At 38.3% G+C, this 20,329-nt stretch overlaps 3 protein-coding genes across 3 annotated transcripts; 1 reads left to right on the top strand and 2 right to left on the bottom strand.

Moving 5' to 3' along the window:
* Positions 1–730: 730 nt before the first annotated feature.
* Positions 731–2,523, top strand: clec3ba (C-type lectin domain family 3, member Ba). Its single transcript, XM_087812778.1, has 3 exons — positions 731–1,186; positions 1,254–1,352; positions 2,035–2,523. The coding sequence occupies exons 1-3, from the start codon at positions 1,090–1,092 to the stop codon at positions 2,433–2,435; spliced, it is 597 nt and encodes a 198-aa protein (XP_087668904.1). The 5' UTR covers positions 731–1,089; the 3' UTR covers positions 2,436–2,523.
* A 2,589-nt stretch (positions 2,524–5,112) lies between these two features.
* Positions 5,113–16,474, bottom strand: cdcp1a (CUB domain containing protein 1a). The gene is made up of 9 exons (XM_087812785.1): positions 16,279–16,474; positions 14,822–15,022; positions 14,373–14,735; positions 12,671–13,042; positions 10,639–10,836; positions 8,643–9,008; positions 7,140–7,496; positions 5,986–6,073; positions 5,113–5,926 (listed from the first exon to the last, which is right to left on the bottom strand). The coding sequence occupies exons 1-9, from the start codon at positions 16,349–16,351 to the stop codon at positions 5,488–5,490; spliced, it is 2,457 nt and encodes an 818-aa protein (XP_087668911.1). The 5' UTR covers positions 16,352–16,474; the 3' UTR covers positions 5,113–5,487.
* Positions 16,475–17,571: 1,097 nt separating this feature from the next.
* Positions 17,572–19,020, bottom strand: tmem158 (transmembrane protein 158). Its single transcript, XM_087812783.1, has one exon. It carries the CDS (start codon positions 18,815–18,817, stop codon positions 18,125–18,127), a length of 693 nt encoding a protein of 230 aa, XP_087668909.1. The 5' UTR covers positions 18,818–19,020; the 3' UTR covers positions 17,572–18,124.
* Positions 19,021–20,329: the final 1,309 nt, after the last annotated feature.

Raw genomic sequence — 20,329 nt, 5'->3', positions numbered from 1 at the left:
CGATCAAGAATAAGAATAACTTTATTGCCTGGATTGTAAACAACAACAACACAGGATCTTCTGGTGATGATAGCAAAGAATACAAATAATTAAATACATTTAAATTAAATTAAATTCGATGAATAAAATACCATGAAATAATAGACATACAACATAAAAGTGGTGAGTAGAATTACATAAATAATTAGTTAAATAAAATGCATACTATTTGCTTAAATAACATTCAGGATTCAAACTTAGTTTATTAATAATTGAAAATATTATTATGTAAAATCTCAATTTTGAATCTGAGGAACAATACGTTGATGTGAATAAAATAAAATGAAAGTAAATGCGATAATATAGTTTAATTAAATCTTGAAAAAATAACATTTCTTCTTTAGTTATCAGAACAGCGAATTTCATTTGTTTTATATTTATATATTCTGTTATATATTATTTATTCTGTTATATCTATTTATTATTTAAATAAATGTGTGCTGTATGTTTGGAAATGGTGTGTATGTTTATATTAACTTAAATTTGATATATTTCCTATATTTCATATATAACAGCCATCTCTTTTCTCAGATAGTTTCAAGATTGTTTATTAGTTTATTAAAATTATCCCTAATTTTAATTCATCAACTGTGCAAACACCTAAATAACATTGGATTGATGTACATTTTATTAAATAAATCCCTCTCTAGTGTCAACAGTATTCCTGGCAGCGCTCTGATCAAAAGCAGATGAGAACAATCCCACCTTTAAAAACATTAACTCTGACCACATGTGTTCATTTGTTTATCTCAAAGAAACAATGCAACATTAGACAAAAATGTGTTTGTCGAGACTCTGTTCTGAGGTAATGGCTGTGACCTCGTTGGTACCTCCTGGCATCTGCCAACATCTGGATCCGGATTCATGCTTGTCTTGAACCCTGAAACGCTCCCCCGTCCTGCTCCCCTCGACATGTCAGCAAGTGATCGGGTGTAAAAACATCTGCAGAACATTTGTCTCAGATAAGAGTTTCCTAATTCCACCTTCACACGGAGACAGTCGGTCCGAAGACTCTCTGGTTCCTCAGAGCTTCAGCTCGTCGTGGACATCATGGCTTCAAGACGGTTTCATCTGGTGTTCGTCTTCTTGCTCCTGGTTCAAGGCGCCCTGCAGCAGACGACCACCAAGAAGAGGAACGGCAAGAAAGGTGGGACTTCTGCAGGACCACTAGGTTTAACTTTTTTTAAACATTGACGTCTTTTTCTCTCCAACAGACTCCGGCAACAGCGCTGCCATCGAGGAGCTGAAGAAGAAGGTGGACGAGATCGTTCAAGAGCTGACGCTGATGAAGGAGCTTCAGGCTCTGCAGATGGGTAAGTGATCATGTCATCTGCATAGAAGTTTACACTGTGAATGTGCTGATGATGTACTTTTACACGCTCTTTTAGTATCAGGCACGTTTAAGGCTCCATACTATTATACCAACACGACTTTATGGAATTAAAAATCAAGTATACAAAAATGTTGAATTCAGAAAATTTTATATTGATTTATTCGTATAATAATATCAAACTCTGTATGTAAACAGTAAACAATATTGATATTAGAAAATGATCTTAAGCCCCGCCCCCTGAAAACACTTTGTTGTTCTGGAGATGAAATCTTGTTGACCATAACCACACCCACTCTGCTGTGATTGGTCAAGTATGGAGGTTTGTCACCTCGCGTCATCAATCCCGGAAGTCTCCACCGCCAAGGGACTCGTCGTATAAACAAAGTGGGGGCGTAATTACAGCTGACTGGAGGAGGAGGGAAGCCATTATTACGTCATAATGGACTCTGCTCTCGTAACCTCTTATTTGCTGAGATTTCAGAGCAACTTTATTCTTTATTTTTATACTTTTTATAAGTACTAAGTTCAAAACATGGTCATGATGAGGAACTTACTGCATCTTGGAGAAAAAAGACTTAGTATTTTAAATGTTAAATTCTACCGTTCAATATTCTGATGTCACTAATAAACTTCCATAGAATGACTTCCTTCTTACTCCTCAGTGTGTCTGAGAGGAATGAAGATCCTGGGCAAGTGCTTCCTCGCCGACCCGGTAAAGAAGTCCTTCCACGCGGCCAGCGAGGACTGCGCCGCCAAAGGGGGAAGCCTGAGCACCCCGGTGTCCGGGTACGAGAACGACGAGCTGCACAGCTACGTCCGTCAGAGCGTGGGTCCGGATCAACACATCTGGCTGGGCGTCCTAGACCTGGTGACGGAAGGCCAGTGGGTGGACCAGGCCGGCGCCGACCTGCGCTTCAAGAACTGGGAGGCCATGATCACCACGCAGCCGGACGGTGGTCGCCTCCAGAACTGCGGCGTCCTCTCCACCACCGCCAACGGCAAGTGGTTCGACGAGGACTGTCGAGCCGAGAAGGCGTCGGTGTGCGAGTTCAACATCGTCTGATCAGTTACCTCAAGATAAACATCACAAACGTATCACAATTGATGTCACGTATTCTTCCGATGTATCAATAAATCTTCTTGACATCGCACTTCTGTTGTTGGACTTTGGATTGAATGATCTTTAACCGTCCTTAGATCCAAGGACGTGACGATGTTGGCAGGACCTTCTTATGACACACTGGCCATCTGTCCCCCTGCTCTTTCATGTACGCTGGACTTTCCACAGACCTGCGTCAGCTCGTGTTACAGTTCGGGCCTAATAAAGAATTGACACTTTCTTGTTCCCTTGTTCGTAAATCAAATATTTTCCATGGTACTCTCTGATTACCCTTGAAACTTGGTGGTTTTTATTTTGAACATTTTCCTTTCTATATTTATTTGGTGGACTGTGTGCCTGGCCCCGGCAACGTTTAGGACTTCCTTGTTTTGGTAATTGTTTAAAAATCAGAGATCGAGGTAAGATTCTAGCGCCATCTTAGACTTTCTAATTATTGCTTTTTGGAAAAGAATGGCACTCTTATGTTTCTTGGCCTTTTAAAGTATATATTTTAACTGTGTATTGTTTTTAATTGTTAAAGTGCTTTTACAAATAACTATTACTTACTTACTGTAAATGTAACTGTATTTTGGTGTCTTCTGCTCCTGGATCTCTTTTTAACTTCATTTTTTGTAACTTATGTCAACACAATTTTTTATATTGTTTCTTCTCATCCAAATACTTCTAACAATTCGTGTTCAATAATTTAATCAAGGGTATAAGGCTTATTCTATAACATAACGAAAGAAAATAGCACATAACACAAAATGTAGGAAATTATGTAAATTTAAAAAAATGTTTGTCAAATAATTTTTATTCTGATTATTGAAAGTACAACACAAGCAGTTGTAAAATACACACAGGCTGAATGTAGCATATGCTGCTAATTCAACTCAAAATAAATATTTGGATGTGGTTACAGCTTCAGCTAACTAGTTAGCAAGTATAAAGATGTCAATGCTAATCGTGCTAATGACTTTTCAGAGAAATATTGTTTGAGATATGGTCTGTTTTTAGAGATACTTGGGTAATAAACAATAAAACGTAACAAACAAATAAACTACTTAATGAAGTCAACAGTTTTAGGTCACAGTAAGAGAACAGCTAAGCTAACTTGCTAAGATAGATGTAGCTAATGCTACTATTACTCAAAGCTTTCCCTCCTTAGGGAGATATTTTCAAGTAAACATTTATAAAAACACAGTTACAGTTAAAGGAAGAGGATAGATTTCCAAAAACAACATTAGGTATTGCATCAATGTGGGAAACTGCAGCCTTTAACGTTTATTTCTCTTGACATGAGGAAGTTTTTGGGAATTCTTCTCCACCCACATATTTTCAATCATCCAAACCAGTTCGGACGAATTACTCATCGGAGCCTCCGTGGAAATGTATTCCCGGGCCTCATTTCACAACTTGTAAAAACACACTCAGACAACAAAAGTTGAGGATTCACAGAGTTGCCTAATCTCACGGTTTTTAAAAGTATAAAGTCTTCGTCTCCCCCTAGTGCTCATGGTCTGTAAAAAAAACAACAAGAAATAGCCCTGAGTTTTATTTCAGTAAACATTGACAGACCGATAAATGTGTAACTTTTCCGATCAGCACTCGAACGAACCCACAAAGCGCCAGGAAGTGAATCCATTAGTTTTAAACTCTGGACCACGACGAGCTCAATGAAGTGAATCCATTGAAACAAGAGACGCTTCTATGGAAGTGAATCATCAGAACATTCAACGGTTCAAGTGAACATTTAAAAAACATTGAAACTTTGATGTTTATTTAATTGAAATGTTGTAGTTTAAGGCATTGGGGCAAGAATTAAACATAATAATTTCAATATTGAAAGGTTTTCTTTTTATTTTGAAAAGTTAAAGCCGTTGTATTTTTATATTTAAATTAGAATTAAAAATAAATGAATTTCCATCCACCATGATGAATAGATGTGTCGTCACATGATTGTCTGAAAGTGCGATCCGGTAGCTCGGTAGTCTTTTGGTACCATCTGGTGGTTTTTATTGAATTTTAAAAGCTACGACTCAAAATGTATTGAATTTAGAAACACTTATGTTTTAATTATTGGAAGGAGAATATCAAACGTGTTAAAAAATATTATTTATTTAGAGAAAATGTCGTTTTTTTAGTAAAATATAGTAAAAAACAAATAAATTCAACCTTTTTGAATTAATTAATTATATTATAAAAAAAATAATTCAATGCTTAAACAAAAACCAAAGTTCAACAAAACAATAAAAAAATTGTATTGACAATTATGAATGGATTATATTAACTTTGTGCATTAATAATAACAGATTGAATCTGGTGCTTGGAGAACGTCTCTTACATCCGGAGCTCGGATAAAAGTACCGACTGATCCTGTGATTGATCCTGTGATTGATCCTGTGATTGATCACATGAAGAGCATGTCAAGCGATGGAGTGATTCTGCAAGAATGAGTGACTGGAAAGCAGGAAACACCTGAGGGCAGAAACTGGAGGAGTTCGTCTCCTGGAGGGAGCAACATTGTCCCGACCTGTTTGTGGAAGGTGGTCCTTGACACAAGAGAAGAATCTGCCCAGGGACGTGGAGCCACCAGGAGCAACACCAGGAGGCAACAAGATCCGAGGTCCAGAGGTCCAGAGGTCCAGAGGTCCAGAGGTCCAGAGGTCCAGGAGCCAATGAGGGGGAGTCGCACCCAAGTTCGACCGTATAAACGCCACTGTTTGTAAACGATTGTTGTCAGATCTTCGACTCAAGCACTGACCCCAGAATCCTCAACTTGTGTTAGACTCCTTTGTCCAAGTCAGAATAAATACTGATTTCAACAGTTGGTCTTCTGGTTCTCTTTGAGGTCGTAGTTGGAACGACGGGTTTAGCAGCAGGATTGCTTTATTCCCAACAGCTTGTGAAAATAATTCGGGAAGCGTTTAATTCCACGAAGGCTTAAAATACGGATAAAAACTTGATAAATATGTACAAAAGAAATACTTAAAGATGTGTCGTCCACTCCCGACGTTCAGTGTCCGCCTTCCGGCTCCAGTCGAGGTCCGATCCCGTCCGAGCCTCCCGCCTCCACCTCGCTGCTCTCGTAGAGCTCGTTGTCCACCATGGGCTGCGTGTGACCCCGAGGTCTGTTGGGCAGCGGGGGGCCTGGAGGGCCTTTCTGGTCTTTGCCGTGAAACTCCTCATATTCTCCCTCGTCCAGGACTTTAGAGACCGGCGGCTTCACCGAGTCCTTGTGTCCGTCGCAGGATTCGTACGCGTCGACGTCGCCGTAGACGCCCATCTCCACGCCCTTCCTCAGCAGGTGCGTGTAGACCAGCGAGTCCTCGATGGAGTCGTAGACGTGATACTCGTCCTCCGGGGACTTCGGGGTCTGGTTCTGACCCGGCAGGAAGCTGGTTCCGTTGGCGTTGTAGACGGAGACCTGAGGACTCAGCAGCTTCTTCTTCTTCCTTCAGTGGAATCACAGAAAAGTCAACTCTGGTCGTTGAGGAACGAACTCTGGACTCACCGGATCACGACGCAGACCACGATCAGCACGACGGTGGCGACGACCACGAGAGCCGCGACGGGGCTCAGGACGATGGTGAGCGTGTTGTCTGGAGCACAAACATTTAACGATTCATAAATACTGAGGGAAGTCCAGAGCAGAGGCAACATTTTTACACTGACTGTTGTTATGGAGTAATAAGTGCTTGAAAATTGTATTTTATTTTTTTTGTTGTATTTTAAGCATTTAATAATGTTTTATAAAATTCAATAATTTTTATATAGAAAGGTTGCATTGTTTTTTTTAACCCCTGTGTTAACTCAGGGTCAAGTTGACCCAAAGGCCAGAAAACAAATGTGTTTGTGGTATCACTTGTGTTTTCGGGTCAGCTTGACCCTGAGATAACACAGGGGTTAATAATTTAAATTAACTAATTTATTTTTAAACAGACAGTTGAATATTCTAATTCCAATTATTAGAAATGCATTTCCTGACGGTATGAATTTTTAATTTTAGCATTTTATATTAAATATAAACATGTTTTCACTATTCCTTTGTTTTAATTGACAATTAAAATATTGTATTATTTTTTAAATGATGGGAATTGGTATATCTCTGTGTGTGAAAAATAATTAATTCAAAAACAAACTAATTCTTCTTACGTGAAAATATTAACTGCGGCTTTTTCATTTTTGTGTCGCACTTAAACTTGGTGCCACTAGATGGCAGCAGTCACGACCTCTGCAAGCTAAAATAACTATGAAATCGGGCGAGATTCCCACAACACCTGAGGATGAGAGGATACAGTCGACTACACTTTTATTTACAGACATGAGCAAAAAGTGCAAATTCAAGCTCAATATGCTAAAATGAACATTTTATTCTATTTGATATAACTTTAATTTAAAAGAGAAGTTTATACAAAAAGGTTTTTTTTTCTAAAGTCACATAAATCATTTTTAAATGGCAATAAATACTCACAGAAATCTTAAACTAAAACCACTGCAGTCATATTTTGAGACTGGTAATAAACACAAAATAAAATATATATAATATTCTTAGAGCTCACACGGGCGACATTAAAACAGTCAAAGAGCTCAAAACTTTCGACCAAATAACTTTCTGGGAGTAAAAAACAATAATGAAATAACTATAAGTCCAGGAATGGAACCTACTCTTGCTCCTCTGCAGCGTGATCCTGCTCAGGACGCTGAACTCTCGGACCTCAGGCATGCAGTTGGACATGTTGAGGAAGAAGCTGCCGGAGACTCGGATCTGGTCCTCGGCCTCCTCGTCCTCGCGCCGGCTGTAGTCCTCCTCGGGGCGGCCCACCCTCTGCAGCCGGATGTTGGTGTGACGGTTGCCGCACTTGGGCTGTCGGACGGCGGCGAACAGGACGTGCGCCTCCATGTTGACGGGGACGGACACGATCCAGGAGACGCCGGCGTAGGACCTCATCCCCCCGGGCCAGCCCGGCGTGGCCACAGAGACGGTGGTGTTCCTCTTCGGGCTCACGGTGAAGATGTATCTGTCTGTGGGACCAGAGGAGGCGACAAACCTTCAAACTCACCTCCAGTCATGAACAACATCACCTTTTCAAAGAGTTCCTCTTGCATCTTTGGCTTCAGTGAAGGTTGAAATTTACAAATGGTTTTCATTGACAGTTTTAAAGCATTAATTAGCATTTTTTTTCATAATTTAATCCAAAAACGTAGATATGAAAAAGGTCTTATTGGATTTTATTCAATAATTGTATTCAAAAGTTTATTTATCGGTCGAATTTGTTGTTTAATTTGATAAAATAAGGTAAAACTTTATTGTTTAAAATAAAAAAATAAAAAATAACTTAACTTAAAAAATACAACTTAAAAAATTCACTTAAAAAATATAACTTATATAAAATAATTATTATTAATATTATATTATAGTAATTATTATATTATATTATTATTATTATTAAGTTATAAAAAATAACTTGTATATATAAAGTTTGAATTAATTTTGATTGAATTAAATCCAACAATATCTTAAAATCAAATAGTTCTCAATTGTTTTTATGAAATAATTGAATCCAATCATTTACTTTTTTAAAGTTCGATTTTCTTTTTTTAATAATTAAATCCAATTATTTATATTTTAACATTAGGAATTATTTTTAAATAATTGAATCTAATTCATATATTTAAGTTTTACATACGTAGTTTTGAATTATTTAATTAAATAGTTAAATTAATTAAAATTAAATGAATTGAAAGGTCGATTTTATATGACTAATAATTTAATTTCAAAATGAATGATTTTGTAATCAATCATATATATATTTATATATATATAATTTATTGAATATATGTATATTTTTAATTAACAAAATTATTCTTTGAATTATTGGTATTACAATATCATTTCTATATTTTAAAGGAAAACATTTATTTTGAAAATATTACATTTTTTAATTCAATCATTTAAAAAATAAAGAAATAAATTGATATATGAACAGTTACATTGAAATATATAATAATAATAATAATAATAATAATAATAATAATAATAATAATAATAATAATAATAATAATAATAAATTGAACATGAGAATATTGACTAAATAATGATTGATAGTTTCAAAAGGTAAACTCAACCATTCAATCTGTCACTGATTCCCACAGTCATCACATGTGTACCTGATATGTCTCCCTTCATGGTGACGATGAAGAGGGGCTTCGTCGAGAGCTTCAGTGACCCCCCCGCCGTGCTCAGGGTCACCGACACGTTGCTGTTGATCTGGATCTTCTGGATGGATCCTTGAGGACAGAAGCGTCCGACTGTGTCCCCGGCTTCCTCCGCGACGTCCACCAGGGTGTCGTTGCAGAGCTGCCCGGGCAGGGACTGCCTGAGGGGCGCCGTGGACGAGGTCAGCTCCACGGTGCCGTGCTGAGGAGGCCTGAGGGTCCAGGTGACGGCGCTCAGAGGGCTGGGGAGGCAGGCGGGGAAGAAGGGAACCATGGGAAGGACGGGAACCATCGGGCAGTTCTTCACTTGATCACAGCCTGGAAATAAACATGTTTTTCTTCAACTGACTTCCACGAGTATTCTTTCCTAAACCAGAGAAGTTAACAGAAGTCCTGGTCTAGAGTCTAGATCTTGTTATTGTCCCACCATCTTTTGGTTTGCATTAATAGAACTGAAAGACAAAATATGTAAGAAAATCTCGACTGTATCCTCTCGTCCTCAGTCATTGCTGGGATCTTGCAGGATTTCATTTTCATTTATAAAATCAGCTTTGAAAGCTCGACTGTATCCTCTCGTCCTCAGTCATTGCTGGGATCTTGCAGGATTTCATTTTCATTTATAAAATCAGCTTTGAAAGCTCGACTGTATCCTCTCGTCCTCAGTCATTGCTGGGATCTTGCAGGATTTCATTTTCACTTATAAAATCAGCTGTAAAAGCTCAACTGTATCCTCTCGTCCTCAGTCATTGCTGGGATCTTGCAGGATTTCATTTTCACGTACAAAAATCAGCTTTGAAATCTCAACTGTATCCTCTCGTCCTCAGTCATTGCTGGGATCTTGCATGATTTAATTTTCATTTACAAAATCAGCTGTAAAAGCTTGACTGTATCCTCTCATCCTCAGTCATTGCTGGGATCTTTCAGGATTTCATTTTCATTTCAAAAATCAGCTGTAAAAGCTCGACTGTATCCTCTCGTCCTCAGTCATTGCTGGGATCTTGCAGGATTTCATTTTCACTTATAAAATCAGCTTTGTTGCTGGGATCTTGCAGGATTTCATTTTCACTTATAAAATCAGCTTTGAAATCTCGACTGTATCCTCTCGTCCTCAGTCATTGCTGGGATCTTGCAGGATTTCATTTTCACTTACAAAAATCAGCTTTGAAATCTCGACTGTATCCTCTCGTCCTCAGTCATTGCTGTGATCTTGCATGATTTAATTTTCATTTACAAAATCAGCTGTAAAAGCTTGACTGTATCCTCTCATCCTCAGTCATTGCTGGGATCTTGCAGGATTTCATTTTCATTTCAAAAATCAGCTGTAAAAGCTCGACTGTATCCTCTCGTCCTCAGTCATTGCTGGGATCTTGCAGGATTTAATTTTCATTTCAAAAATCAGCTGTAAAAGCTCGACTGTATCCTCTCGTCCTCAGTCATTGCTGGGATCTTGCATGATTTAATTTTCATTTACAAAATCTGCTGTAAAAGCTTGACTGTATCCTCTCGTCCTCAGTCATTGCTGGGATCTTGCAGAATTTCATTGTTTAGGTGGAGAGGACGTAATGACTGCTGCCATCTAGTGGACAGAAATTTAATAGCGAGACAAAAACGGAAGAAAAAATAAATAATATTTTTTTAATAATTTAATTTGTATTATTATTATTATATTATTATTATTATTATAATGATTATTATTTCATTTATATATTCTGTAATGCCAACACAATACATTTTTGTTGTGATTACAACACTGGCAATAGGGGCAGAACTATGATCAAAATAAAATATAATTTGATAGCCCCTCAAAATCTAAAAAATATTAATAAAAAAATTAAATTAAAAATGTGGAAAATAAAAATAAATGATTGAGTGAATATCGATATAGTGACAAATATGTCGATGTATATTGATTTTTTTCACAAATACTTGATGACAAAACTCAATTTACCCAGGACTCTGGAGCAAGTGACTCGCAGATCTTCGGGGCGACAGTCCTGGAAGGACAGTCTGGCGACGGCGTCCGAAGGAACCGTGACGTTCTCCTTCAACACGGAGTCCAAGGTCATCACACACGCCGACCTGGGGTTCAACTTGTGGACGTGGAGGGAGAAGCCGCGGGTCTTCTTCATGTCGACGCTGCAGAAGACTGGAGATCACAGGAGTGAGAAGGTATGACTCCCAACAGTGTCAGACATGAATCAGCAGTGAAGCAAAATCTTAAAACTGCCGCCTCAGGCTGTTCGTCACAGGCTCGTTGCTCACACTGACGAAAAGAGACAAACCCAAAACTGACGAAAACAAACAACCTCTAAATGACCTCCTTCTTCCCGGACGGAAGAAAATCAGTGACATCATAATATTAAATGATTGAATAGATGTTTTAATTTAATATTTTAAATGTTTAAAACTGTTTTTTTTTTCATTGAAATGCTGTTTTTGTTTATGCATTTATTTTATTTTTAATAATTTAATTAAATAAAATAAATAAAGTTTGAATTTCGATTTTCTATTCATTCAATTTTAAATGTTAAATATTTGTTTTTTTTGCACATAGGGTTTGATATTCTGATTCCAAATAATCCACAAAATAAAAATTCTCAATTTAATATTTTTAAATATATATATACTTTTAAATATAGAAATGTTGGTTTAACAGAGGATTGACTGAGCTCTGTACTCTGTTGGTATGGTCTGGTGTCACTATTCTACATATTAACATTTTTGTACTGAATTTGAAAGGCTAGAATTCAAAATATTGAATAGGGAATTTTATTTAATTGACTGGAATTGAAATATTATGTTGTGATTCAATTATTAATGAAAGAAAAATCCAACTTTGAATACAAAAATGATTGAATTCAACTATTTTAAAAACAAAACAAATTAAATAAAAATTGCTGACGTGGTTTCGTGAAAGAGCTTAAGAGGTTTCATGAAACAGCTGATGAGGTTTCATGAAACAGCTGATGAGGTTTCATGAAACAGCTCATAAGGTGACATGAAAGAGCTAATTAGGTGTCATGAAACAGCTGATGAGGTGTCATGGAACAGCTGATAAGGTGACATAAAATAGCTAATGAGGTGTCATGAAACAGCTAATGTAGCGTCATGAAACAGCTGATGAGGTGTCATGAAACAGCTGATGAGGTTTCATGAAACAGCTGATAAGGTGACATAAAATAGCTAATGAGGTGACATGAAACAGCTAATGTAGTGTCATGAAACAGCTGATGAGGTGTCATGAAACAGCTGATGAGGTTTCATGAAACAGCTGATGAGGTGTCATGAACAGCTGATGAGGTTTCATGAAACAGCTTATGAGGTTTCATAAAACAGCTGATGAGGATTCATGAAACAGCTGATGAGGTTTCTTGAAACAGCTCATAAGGTGACATGAAAGAGCTAATTAGGTGTCATGAAACAGCTGATGAGGTGTCATGAAAGAGCTGATGAGGTTTCATGAAACAGCTGATAAGGTGACATAAAATAGCTAATGAGGTGTCATGAAACAGCTAATGTAGTGTCATGAAACAGCTGATGAGGTGTCATGAAACAGCTGATGAGGTTTCATGAAACAGTCGATGAGATGTCATGAAACAGCTGATGAGGTGTCATGAAACAGCTGATAGGGTGTCATGAAACAGCCGATGAGGTTTCATGAAACAGCTGATTAGGTTTCATGAAACAGTCGATGAGATGTCATGAAACAGCTAATGAGGGTGTCATGAAACAGCTAATGTAGTGTCATGAAACAGCTGATGAAGTGTCATGAAACAGCTGATGAGGTTTCATGAAACAGCTGATGAGGTGTCATGAAACAGCTGATGAGTTGTCATGAAACGGCCGATGAGGTTTCATGAAACAGCCGATGAGGTTTCATGAAACAGCGGATGAGGTTTCATGAAATTAAAAAAACAATCAAATGCTTAAAAAAGGACATTTCAATGAAACATATTTAAAGATTGAACACTTCTACACACCTGCAGGGCCTGTGACTGTAGACCCAGACACCTTCATCTTGAAGGACAGTCCCTGCGATCTTGCTCCACTTCGGTTCATCTCACAGTTCCTCAGCTTCAGAGAGAAGTCCCCCTGGTTCTGGACCGGCGGGGGGTCCGACAGCTTCAGCACCTGCACTCCCCTGCCTCTGCTCTGGTACTCCATGTCGGTGGTTTTCTTCAGACAGAGAGGCTGGACCAGGTCCTGAAACTCCACCTGGACCCTCAGTTTGTCTGAGACCTTGAAATCCCACTCCATGATGTCGTCATCAGGAAAACTGTCCGGGTAGTTCGGTGAGAACAGCTCAGAGGAGGAAGTCCCGTCAGGAAGAGAGAGTTTTACTTTGGCGAGAGCTGCAAGGACAGAAAGTTGAGACAAATTAAAAAATAGATTTAGTTTTCACAAGACCTTAAAATATTTTTTTTAAATCCAAAAGCACAAGGCTAAAATGAAGTGACATCTAAACAGCTGATGAGGTTTCATGAAACAGCTGATGAGGTTTCACGAAACAGCTGATGAGGTTTCATGAAACAGCTGATGAGATTCCATGAAACAGCTGATGAGAGTTCATGAAACAGCTGATGAGGTTTCATGAAACAGCTGATGAGGTTCCATGAAACAGCTGATGAGGTTTCATGAAACAGCTGATGAGGTTTCATGAAACAGCTGATGAGGTTTCATGAAACAGCTGATGAGAGTTCATGAAACAGCTGATGAGGTTTAATGAAACAGCTGATGAGGTGTCATGAAACAGCTGATGATGTTTAATGAAACAGCTGATGAGGTTTCATGAAACAGCTGATGATGTTTAATGAAACAGCTGATGAGGTTTCATGAAACAGCTGATGAGTGTCATGATACAGTATCATCATTTTCTACAGCCACTAGATGGCATTTCATGCTCAATTATCTTTGGAATTGATCCACTAATTCAATAAAATCTTACATCATTAATATTCTGACAGCGCCACCTACTGAGCACTGAAAATGTCAACACTATATTGAGAAACTTTACCTAGGATACAGTTGACTCCACTTTTTCTGTATATCAATGTCTTTTTGGCTTTAATCATATTTTAATTGTATCATAGTTCTTGGATGGTTTATATATTTTAATGGGATGTATAAAATAAAATAATTTAATCATTTTAGTTAAATATTGCAATATTCACATTTTTATGTTGCAATTCAACTTCCGAAAACATTACGTCCCTCGCAGGTAAAGTAAGAAATAAATCCTGCGAGATCCCGACAATGACTGAGGACGAGAGGATACAGTGACTCCAGCAGCTTTTAAAGCTGATGTTTGGTAATATTTTGGTTTGAAAAAGAATGAAAGCAGTTACGACTTCGACAAGAGTCATGTGGTCTGAAAATACTACAACACCAGAGTCAAGTACTGCAAAATACTACACATATATACTTGTTACTACACTATCACAACACCAGATTCAAGTACTGGACAATACTACACATATATACTTGTTACTACACTATCACAACACCAGAGTCAAGTACTGGACAATACTACACATATATACTTGTTACTACACTATCACAACACCAGAGTCAAGTACTCGACAATACTACACATATATACTTGTTACTACACTATCACGAGATATATCTTGTCGTTCTTATCTTCTCTCCAATCTTAAAATAGAGAACTAGATGTGAACTTACATTTGATTTCCTCTCCAACAGAAACGTCGAACTGTGGGTGTCGCAGTACTTCACCCGCAGGAAGGTCCAGAGTAAGACGACCCTCCTCCAGAATATGTGCACTTTGGATAGATCCTTCTACGCAGTACTTCCCGATCATCACCTCCCCCGTTCTCTCCACAGCCTCCAGCGTGAACGAGTGTTTATCCGGACAGGTGGTCCGAGGACTGATCTGTCTCACCCCCCGGCTGCCCAACGACACCTGCACCGACTTGGGGAACGTCGCCTTCAGGTTCCAGGTGAACTTGCGGTTAAAAGCCTGGAAAGTGTGAGACACGGCGAGGTTTGTCCGGATGTGATCCGTGCAGGTCTGCGTCGAACATGCTGCCGGAGAGAAAAAATTGCCTCCAATTATCGCTGAATATTACACAACTATCAGTGACACATCGAAGTGTTGAAATGGGCCGAACCTATACTCCGGCTGATCTCCACCACGTAGACGTCTTGAGGTCTGGAGCAGCCGAACTCCAGAGTCACAGGAACGCTGTCTTTAAACTGGACGCCTTTGGTGCATTTTCGCGAGCGTCCTGCACCGGTGCACACTTTACAAGACGACGCTTTCACCAGAGTTATGTTGAGGATGGAGCCTCTCTCGGGCGTGAACATGACAGCTGGACCAACAAAAACAATGATTAGCTTGATGCTGCTTCATGTTAGCTTTCACCTGCCGGGGGCCACATTGACCCTATATGTCTGGCCGTCATGAGGTCAAAGATCATGGAGAACAAACTACTTTATTCAATATTTATTTAGTATTAATTTATATTATTCCTTACTGGTCAATAAATAAGACTCTATGCATTTTGTTTTAGGACTTTTTGTCATTTTTGTGAGTATGTATTACACCAAGTGAATATAAAAACAAATAAAATACAGATTTTTTTGGCAATTTTAGCTTGATTTCATTTCCTAATTTTATATTTTCGCTCCTTTATTTTTTGCTTAATGTCTACTCACTACATAATTCCCACCACTGTGTTAAAGTTCAGTAAATCTGGGATTTTCTCACCAATTCCTGAGACTCTTTATTAATAACTTAAGTATATAATTCTGTGATCCAAGGTCCTCGAAAAACAGTTGGAGCAACAAAAAGTGAAACCAAAAATACTAAATTCAAGAGAGTGTTAAATATTCGAAACATATTAAAGTTTTAACATAAAATAATTAGGCCCATAAATAAGTTCACTGGAATTAATTTCTTAAGAGTGAGGTTTGACCTTAAAGTACATTTGATATTTAGTAGGTTTGTTTGCTCATGTTTACTCTCAAAGCTTGTCTAAGAATTCATGTTTTTAAATTACTTGTCTCTAGTTTATTAGCTAAAAAAGAATTAACAGTAGAACTAGAAGAAATAAAAAGATTAAGAATGTTTTTTATGAACCTCAATTTTTTGCCATCACACATCTTCCATAGACAAAATATCTATAGGAAGAAATACACACAGAAAACTCATAGTCAACCATCAGGTAAATACAAAAACTCTAAAGCAAATAAAGAATATAAATGAAAACTATACATTGAGACAAATCGAGCGAGAACTAATCTCTCATTTAATCTGTTTTCACTTTAAATAATGAAACTAGAACAAGCTTCGTTTGTCGATCACCTGCTCAGGTAAGCGATCTTCGTTATTTAACTGTGTTATTTTTAACTATTTTACACGTTTTTGTATGGATAATAAAATGTATTTAGAGTAGAAGTGATTTAAGTGAAGATCATTATTAACCATATTTCTCGCGTTATATTCGAGTTATTACTGAATAACTTACACAAGTATGATCTGTTTTATCATTTTTATCATCCATATTTCTGACCATATATTCTGTGAATGTTATAATAAGTCAGTAATACGTGAACTAAGACGTACCTTCGCTCGTGTGGACGAAGAACAGCAGCAGGAACGTCGTCGCTGTGATTGTTGAAGACAACATGGCGTCCATGATTCTGACTCTTCACACTGGAGGAAAACTAGCGAAACTTCGCGCATCTTTCCATGTCTTTACTCTCCTGAAAGTATCTTCATCTCGCCCTGAAACATCTGTACTTCCTCACGGGAACATGGGTGTAGTTCACCCTCAGGTGGTGATGGGCGTGGTTAGCGACAGGTAAAGATGACGACGTCACTTCCGCCTTCACCATAAACTGATATATATTTCCGTTTTTTTATTTTTTATTTTTTTAATTAAACACATAAATACTTTTGGAAGTTAGTGGCACAATATAAACACATTAAAGGTAGAAAATATTTAAAAAAAATTTAAATCATCATCATGAATTTTTGGAACTAAAATGGACCCTCATTTCTATCAACCTTAGGGACTATATTTCAACTTAATACGAAAATTTCTTCGGCTTCCCTCTTAGTCCTAACCAAGACAAACTTATATTATATTTTCTGACACCCATATGGCTCTTTTTTATACTTTCACATTTCACCATTAAACCCCCTTCATTTCTTATTATTTAAATGATTTATTATGTTTGCTGATCCACAGTAGGAACCTGCTGCTAAAGATTAAGAAGTACAGTCATGGCCAGATGGAGGGATGGTTAATGTTAGACAAGACTTAAACCTTTAACCTTAAAACGTATTTATATTTCACATTTCACCATGAAACCCACTTAGTTTCTTATTATTTAAATGATTTATTAAGTTTGCTGATCAACAATAGGAACCTGCTGCTAAAGATTAATAAGTACAGTCATGGCCAGATGGAGGGATTGTTAATGTTAGACAAGACTTAAACCGAGATTAGTTATCTTTGGGGACACGTTTGAAGAAAACAAAACAATCCCGAGGACGTCTTGACGCTGTCCTTGTGTTACAACTGATAATGTGGTTATCAGCTGAGGGTCAACATGGAAAACAAACAAGCTTTGTTTGCATTTACTGTTAACACAACTGCTGTAGTCGGGTTTTGTATAATGGAAGGTGCTGTTTGGACACATTAATGATCAGAAAATGTCATTTTCTACACTAAAAGATGACTTTGGTACAATAAAAGTTTTATTTTCTAATGGAATTTCTTATTAAAATGTACCTTTTTCAATATTCCTCAAGATATAATGTATTTATATCTGATTGATGGACTTTTGCTGTAGAACAATCAGGTTTGTATAAATAGTCTATTAAAAAGTAAAACATTTTGACAGAGAAAAAAACGATATAGGCTTAAATTTTATTGTCATTTGTACAGTTCAAACGATACAAATGTACAAGCATTGCTCGAATATTGACCTTAGAAATCTAACATGATCTAATAAATATTAAAAGTCTTTTCGTCGATAACAACAGTTATTATAGAGAATGTAGCTTATTTGATAAAAACTATCACACTCAGTCGGGATACTTTTGTACACAACTGACAACACAAAAGTCTTGATTTCAGTGCAAAAAAGTCACATTTTGATAAGGCAGTAAATTGTTCTAGAAAGGTAAAAAGTCTAAAATACTGTCGAAAGATATAGTTGTGCACAGTTAACATTGACTTGGATATATGAAGGTTTTGCGAGGATATAGAAAACACATTTGATGTTGGTCCCAATATAACCAAATAAACTATCGTACATTACCTTGTTATTCAGGTCTAGTTAAGAGAATAAAAGCATTTGTTCAAAAAGTTCTTCCAGAGTCTCGACATCATTCGACAGTAAGATGGCTACAGTAATATTGTTAGGCAGCACAGGGATTCTAGTGAGGTCCTTAAAGGGGTTCATCTGGGTCTCCTCTGCTCCATGCCGTTGGGCAGGAAGCCTGCAATGATGGGCACCGGCCAGATGAGGGCAGCCACGCTCCACACGATGATGACCAGGGTCATGAAACAAGCCACAAGTGTGGACTCGATGGGCTTCCTGTTCAGCCTCCAACTTTTGTCCCCCTTCAGCTCGTCCAGGCTGAAGTCCACGCAGCAGAAGGACACCTGCTCCCCGCTGTTCTGGGCCCTCAGCCGGCCCTGGTTGTAGCGTCGGTACCGGGACATCCCGCAGCCCACGCACAGCCGCAGCTCCTGCTGGCCCCCGGTGATGCCCAGGTGCTCCACCACCACCGGCGAGATGGCCCGGTTGAAGGCGGCGGAGAAGAACGCCCGGCCGTGGTTGTTGGTGGTGTAGATGAGGACGTCACACTTGAAGCCCAGGCTGGGGTCCCAGCGGGCCACCAGCGAGGTGGGCAGCAGCCGCAGGACGCTGACGTTGCAGCGGGTGTTCTGGAGCGACGGCGCCTCGCTCTCCTCCGCGGACCTCTTGCTGAAGCGCACGTCCACCTCCAGGTTGCCCAGGAACCGGTCGGAGGAGTTGACGGGCGGCAGGAGCAGGTCCTCGTCGCTCCAGCCCCGGCATCGCCGCGGGGGGCCCAGCAGGGCGAGGGTGAGGGCCAGCAGCAGGGGCGCGCGGTGGTTCTTCAGCATGGCACGGGAGGGCGCGTCTGTCCGTGGATCATGGTGCTGAGACTGAGGTCTCCTGCTGCTGCTGCTGCTGGAGATGCTCCAGCCTCGCTCTCGCGCCTTTAAATGGGAGCGTGTGGCGTGTGTCACCCGCACGCGCCGCGCCCTCCCTCCCTGTGGGCATCTCCCTCTGGAAGAAGTTCTCGCACCGGCGAGGAGTCACTGGGTCTGTGGCTCCAGCAGCATCTTCTTCTTCTTCTGCGCCTCACTTCTCTGAGGATCAGCTGGTCTGCTTCACGTCATCTTGAGTCACTAACATCTCGTGTCGAGAAATAGAAAAAGAAAATGGAGAAAATATCACTTTATTTTCAGAGTCAAAGTCAAATATTGTTATTTAATATGTTTTAAATTCATTTTCTGCAGCTTGTTGTTGTTTTTTTTGGATTGTGGGAGGAAACCAGAGTGCCCGGAGTAAACCCACGCAACACATACAAACTTCAAAAGGAAAGATCACAAGTTATAACCTTTTCAATTTATTCATTTATAGTTAATATTTTATAACCTGGATTTGTATTTTTATTGTATAATGATAATAATTGTATATTATATCTTCGTTATTATAGTTTATGTAAGTAAGTAAGTAAGTAATTTGTATTTATATAGCGCTTTTCCAGACCAGGGTCACAAAGCGCTTAAACAATCAAAACAATACTCAATAAAATATATACTTTAAAGGTCAAGATAATACTGAGAACAACACAGGAGTTCCAGAAAATCAAGGAAAAGCCTGAACAAATAAAAACGTCTTAAGATGTTTCTAATTTTCCGTTATTTATACATTTGTACAATATTTTTACATATATCTATAGATTAAGGATTGAACCGTCCTTAAATAGTACAGTTTAATGTTGTTTATTCTTAGTAACTAAACGTTGGTTAAAGGAAGTTGTGTTGACATCAAAGGCCGGTGGAAGCTAGTGTTAGCTGTGTCGCTAACGCTAGCGATTATAACTTTATATTCTGAAGCAACAAAAGCAATAGTGGATCTTCTGAATGTAGACGAAAATACAGCGATAGCATAAGCAATGAACAGAAGCGATGTACTCCTCAAAACTCTAGAGGATCCAGATGGTATTCTACAAAACGCGATACAAATTAAATTAAAATATGTAAAGAAATCTATTACGAAGTTCTTTTGAAAACAACATTACTTTAATAACAATAATATAAACAAGGACAGAGCTAGCAGTTTGTATGAAAAAGGTCATGAATCCTTAAAAACTCTAGCGGATCCAGATGGTATTCTTGTAAAGGGTAATGGACTAACCTATTTCTTGTGAATAATGCGATAAGATTTGTATTAAAATATGTTGAAAACTCTATTTCAAGGTTCTTTTGAAAATAAAATTATGTTAATAACAAGAATATAAAAAGGTACAGTGTTAGGGGTTTGTAGCATCCTTCAAAACTCTATTGGATCCATATGGTATTCTGCAAACTGTTTCTTGTGAATAACATGATAAAAATTGATTTAAA

This window comes from Callionymus lyra, chromosome 17 (genome assembly GCF_982586985.1).
Source record: "Callionymus lyra chromosome 17, fCalLyr1.hap1.1, whole genome shotgun sequence".
Classification (NCBI taxonomy): domain Eukaryota; kingdom Metazoa; phylum Chordata; class Actinopteri; order Syngnathiformes; family Callionymidae; genus Callionymus; species Callionymus lyra.
The sequence above is the reverse complement of the archived record's forward strand: the minus strand, read 5'-3'. Positions and strand labels throughout refer to the sequence as shown.

Bases quoted from the DNA above. Each gene is read 5' to 3' on its own strand.
- clec3ba (XM_087812778.1), top strand. From the start codon at position 1,090: ATGGCTTCAAGACGGTTTCATCTGGTGTTCGTCTTCTTGCTCCTGGTT. The intron at 1,187-1,253 runs GTGGGACTTCTG...TCTCTCCAACAG, and splicing joins GAAGAGGAACGGCAAGAAAG to ACTCCGGCAACAGCGCTGCC. The intron at 1,353-2,034 runs GTAAGTGATCAT...CTTACTCCTCAG, and splicing joins GCTTCAGGCTCTGCAGATGG to TGTGTCTGAGAGGAATGAAG.
- cdcp1a (XM_087812785.1), bottom strand. From the start codon at position 16,351: ATGGACGCCATGTTGTCTTCAACAATCACAGCGACGACGTTCCTGCTG. The intron at 9,009-10,638 runs GTAAATTGAGTT...GTTTATTTCCAG, and splicing joins CACTTGCTCCAGAGTCCTGG to GCTGTGATCAAGTGAAGAAC. The intron at 6,074-7,139 runs GTAGGTTCCATT...TTTGTGCTCCAG, and splicing joins CACGCTGCAGAGGAGCAAGA to ACAACACGCTCACCATCGTC.
- tmem158 (XM_087812783.1), bottom strand. From the start codon at position 18,817: ATGCTGAAGAACCACCGCGCGCCCCTGCTGCTGGCCCTCACCCTCGCC.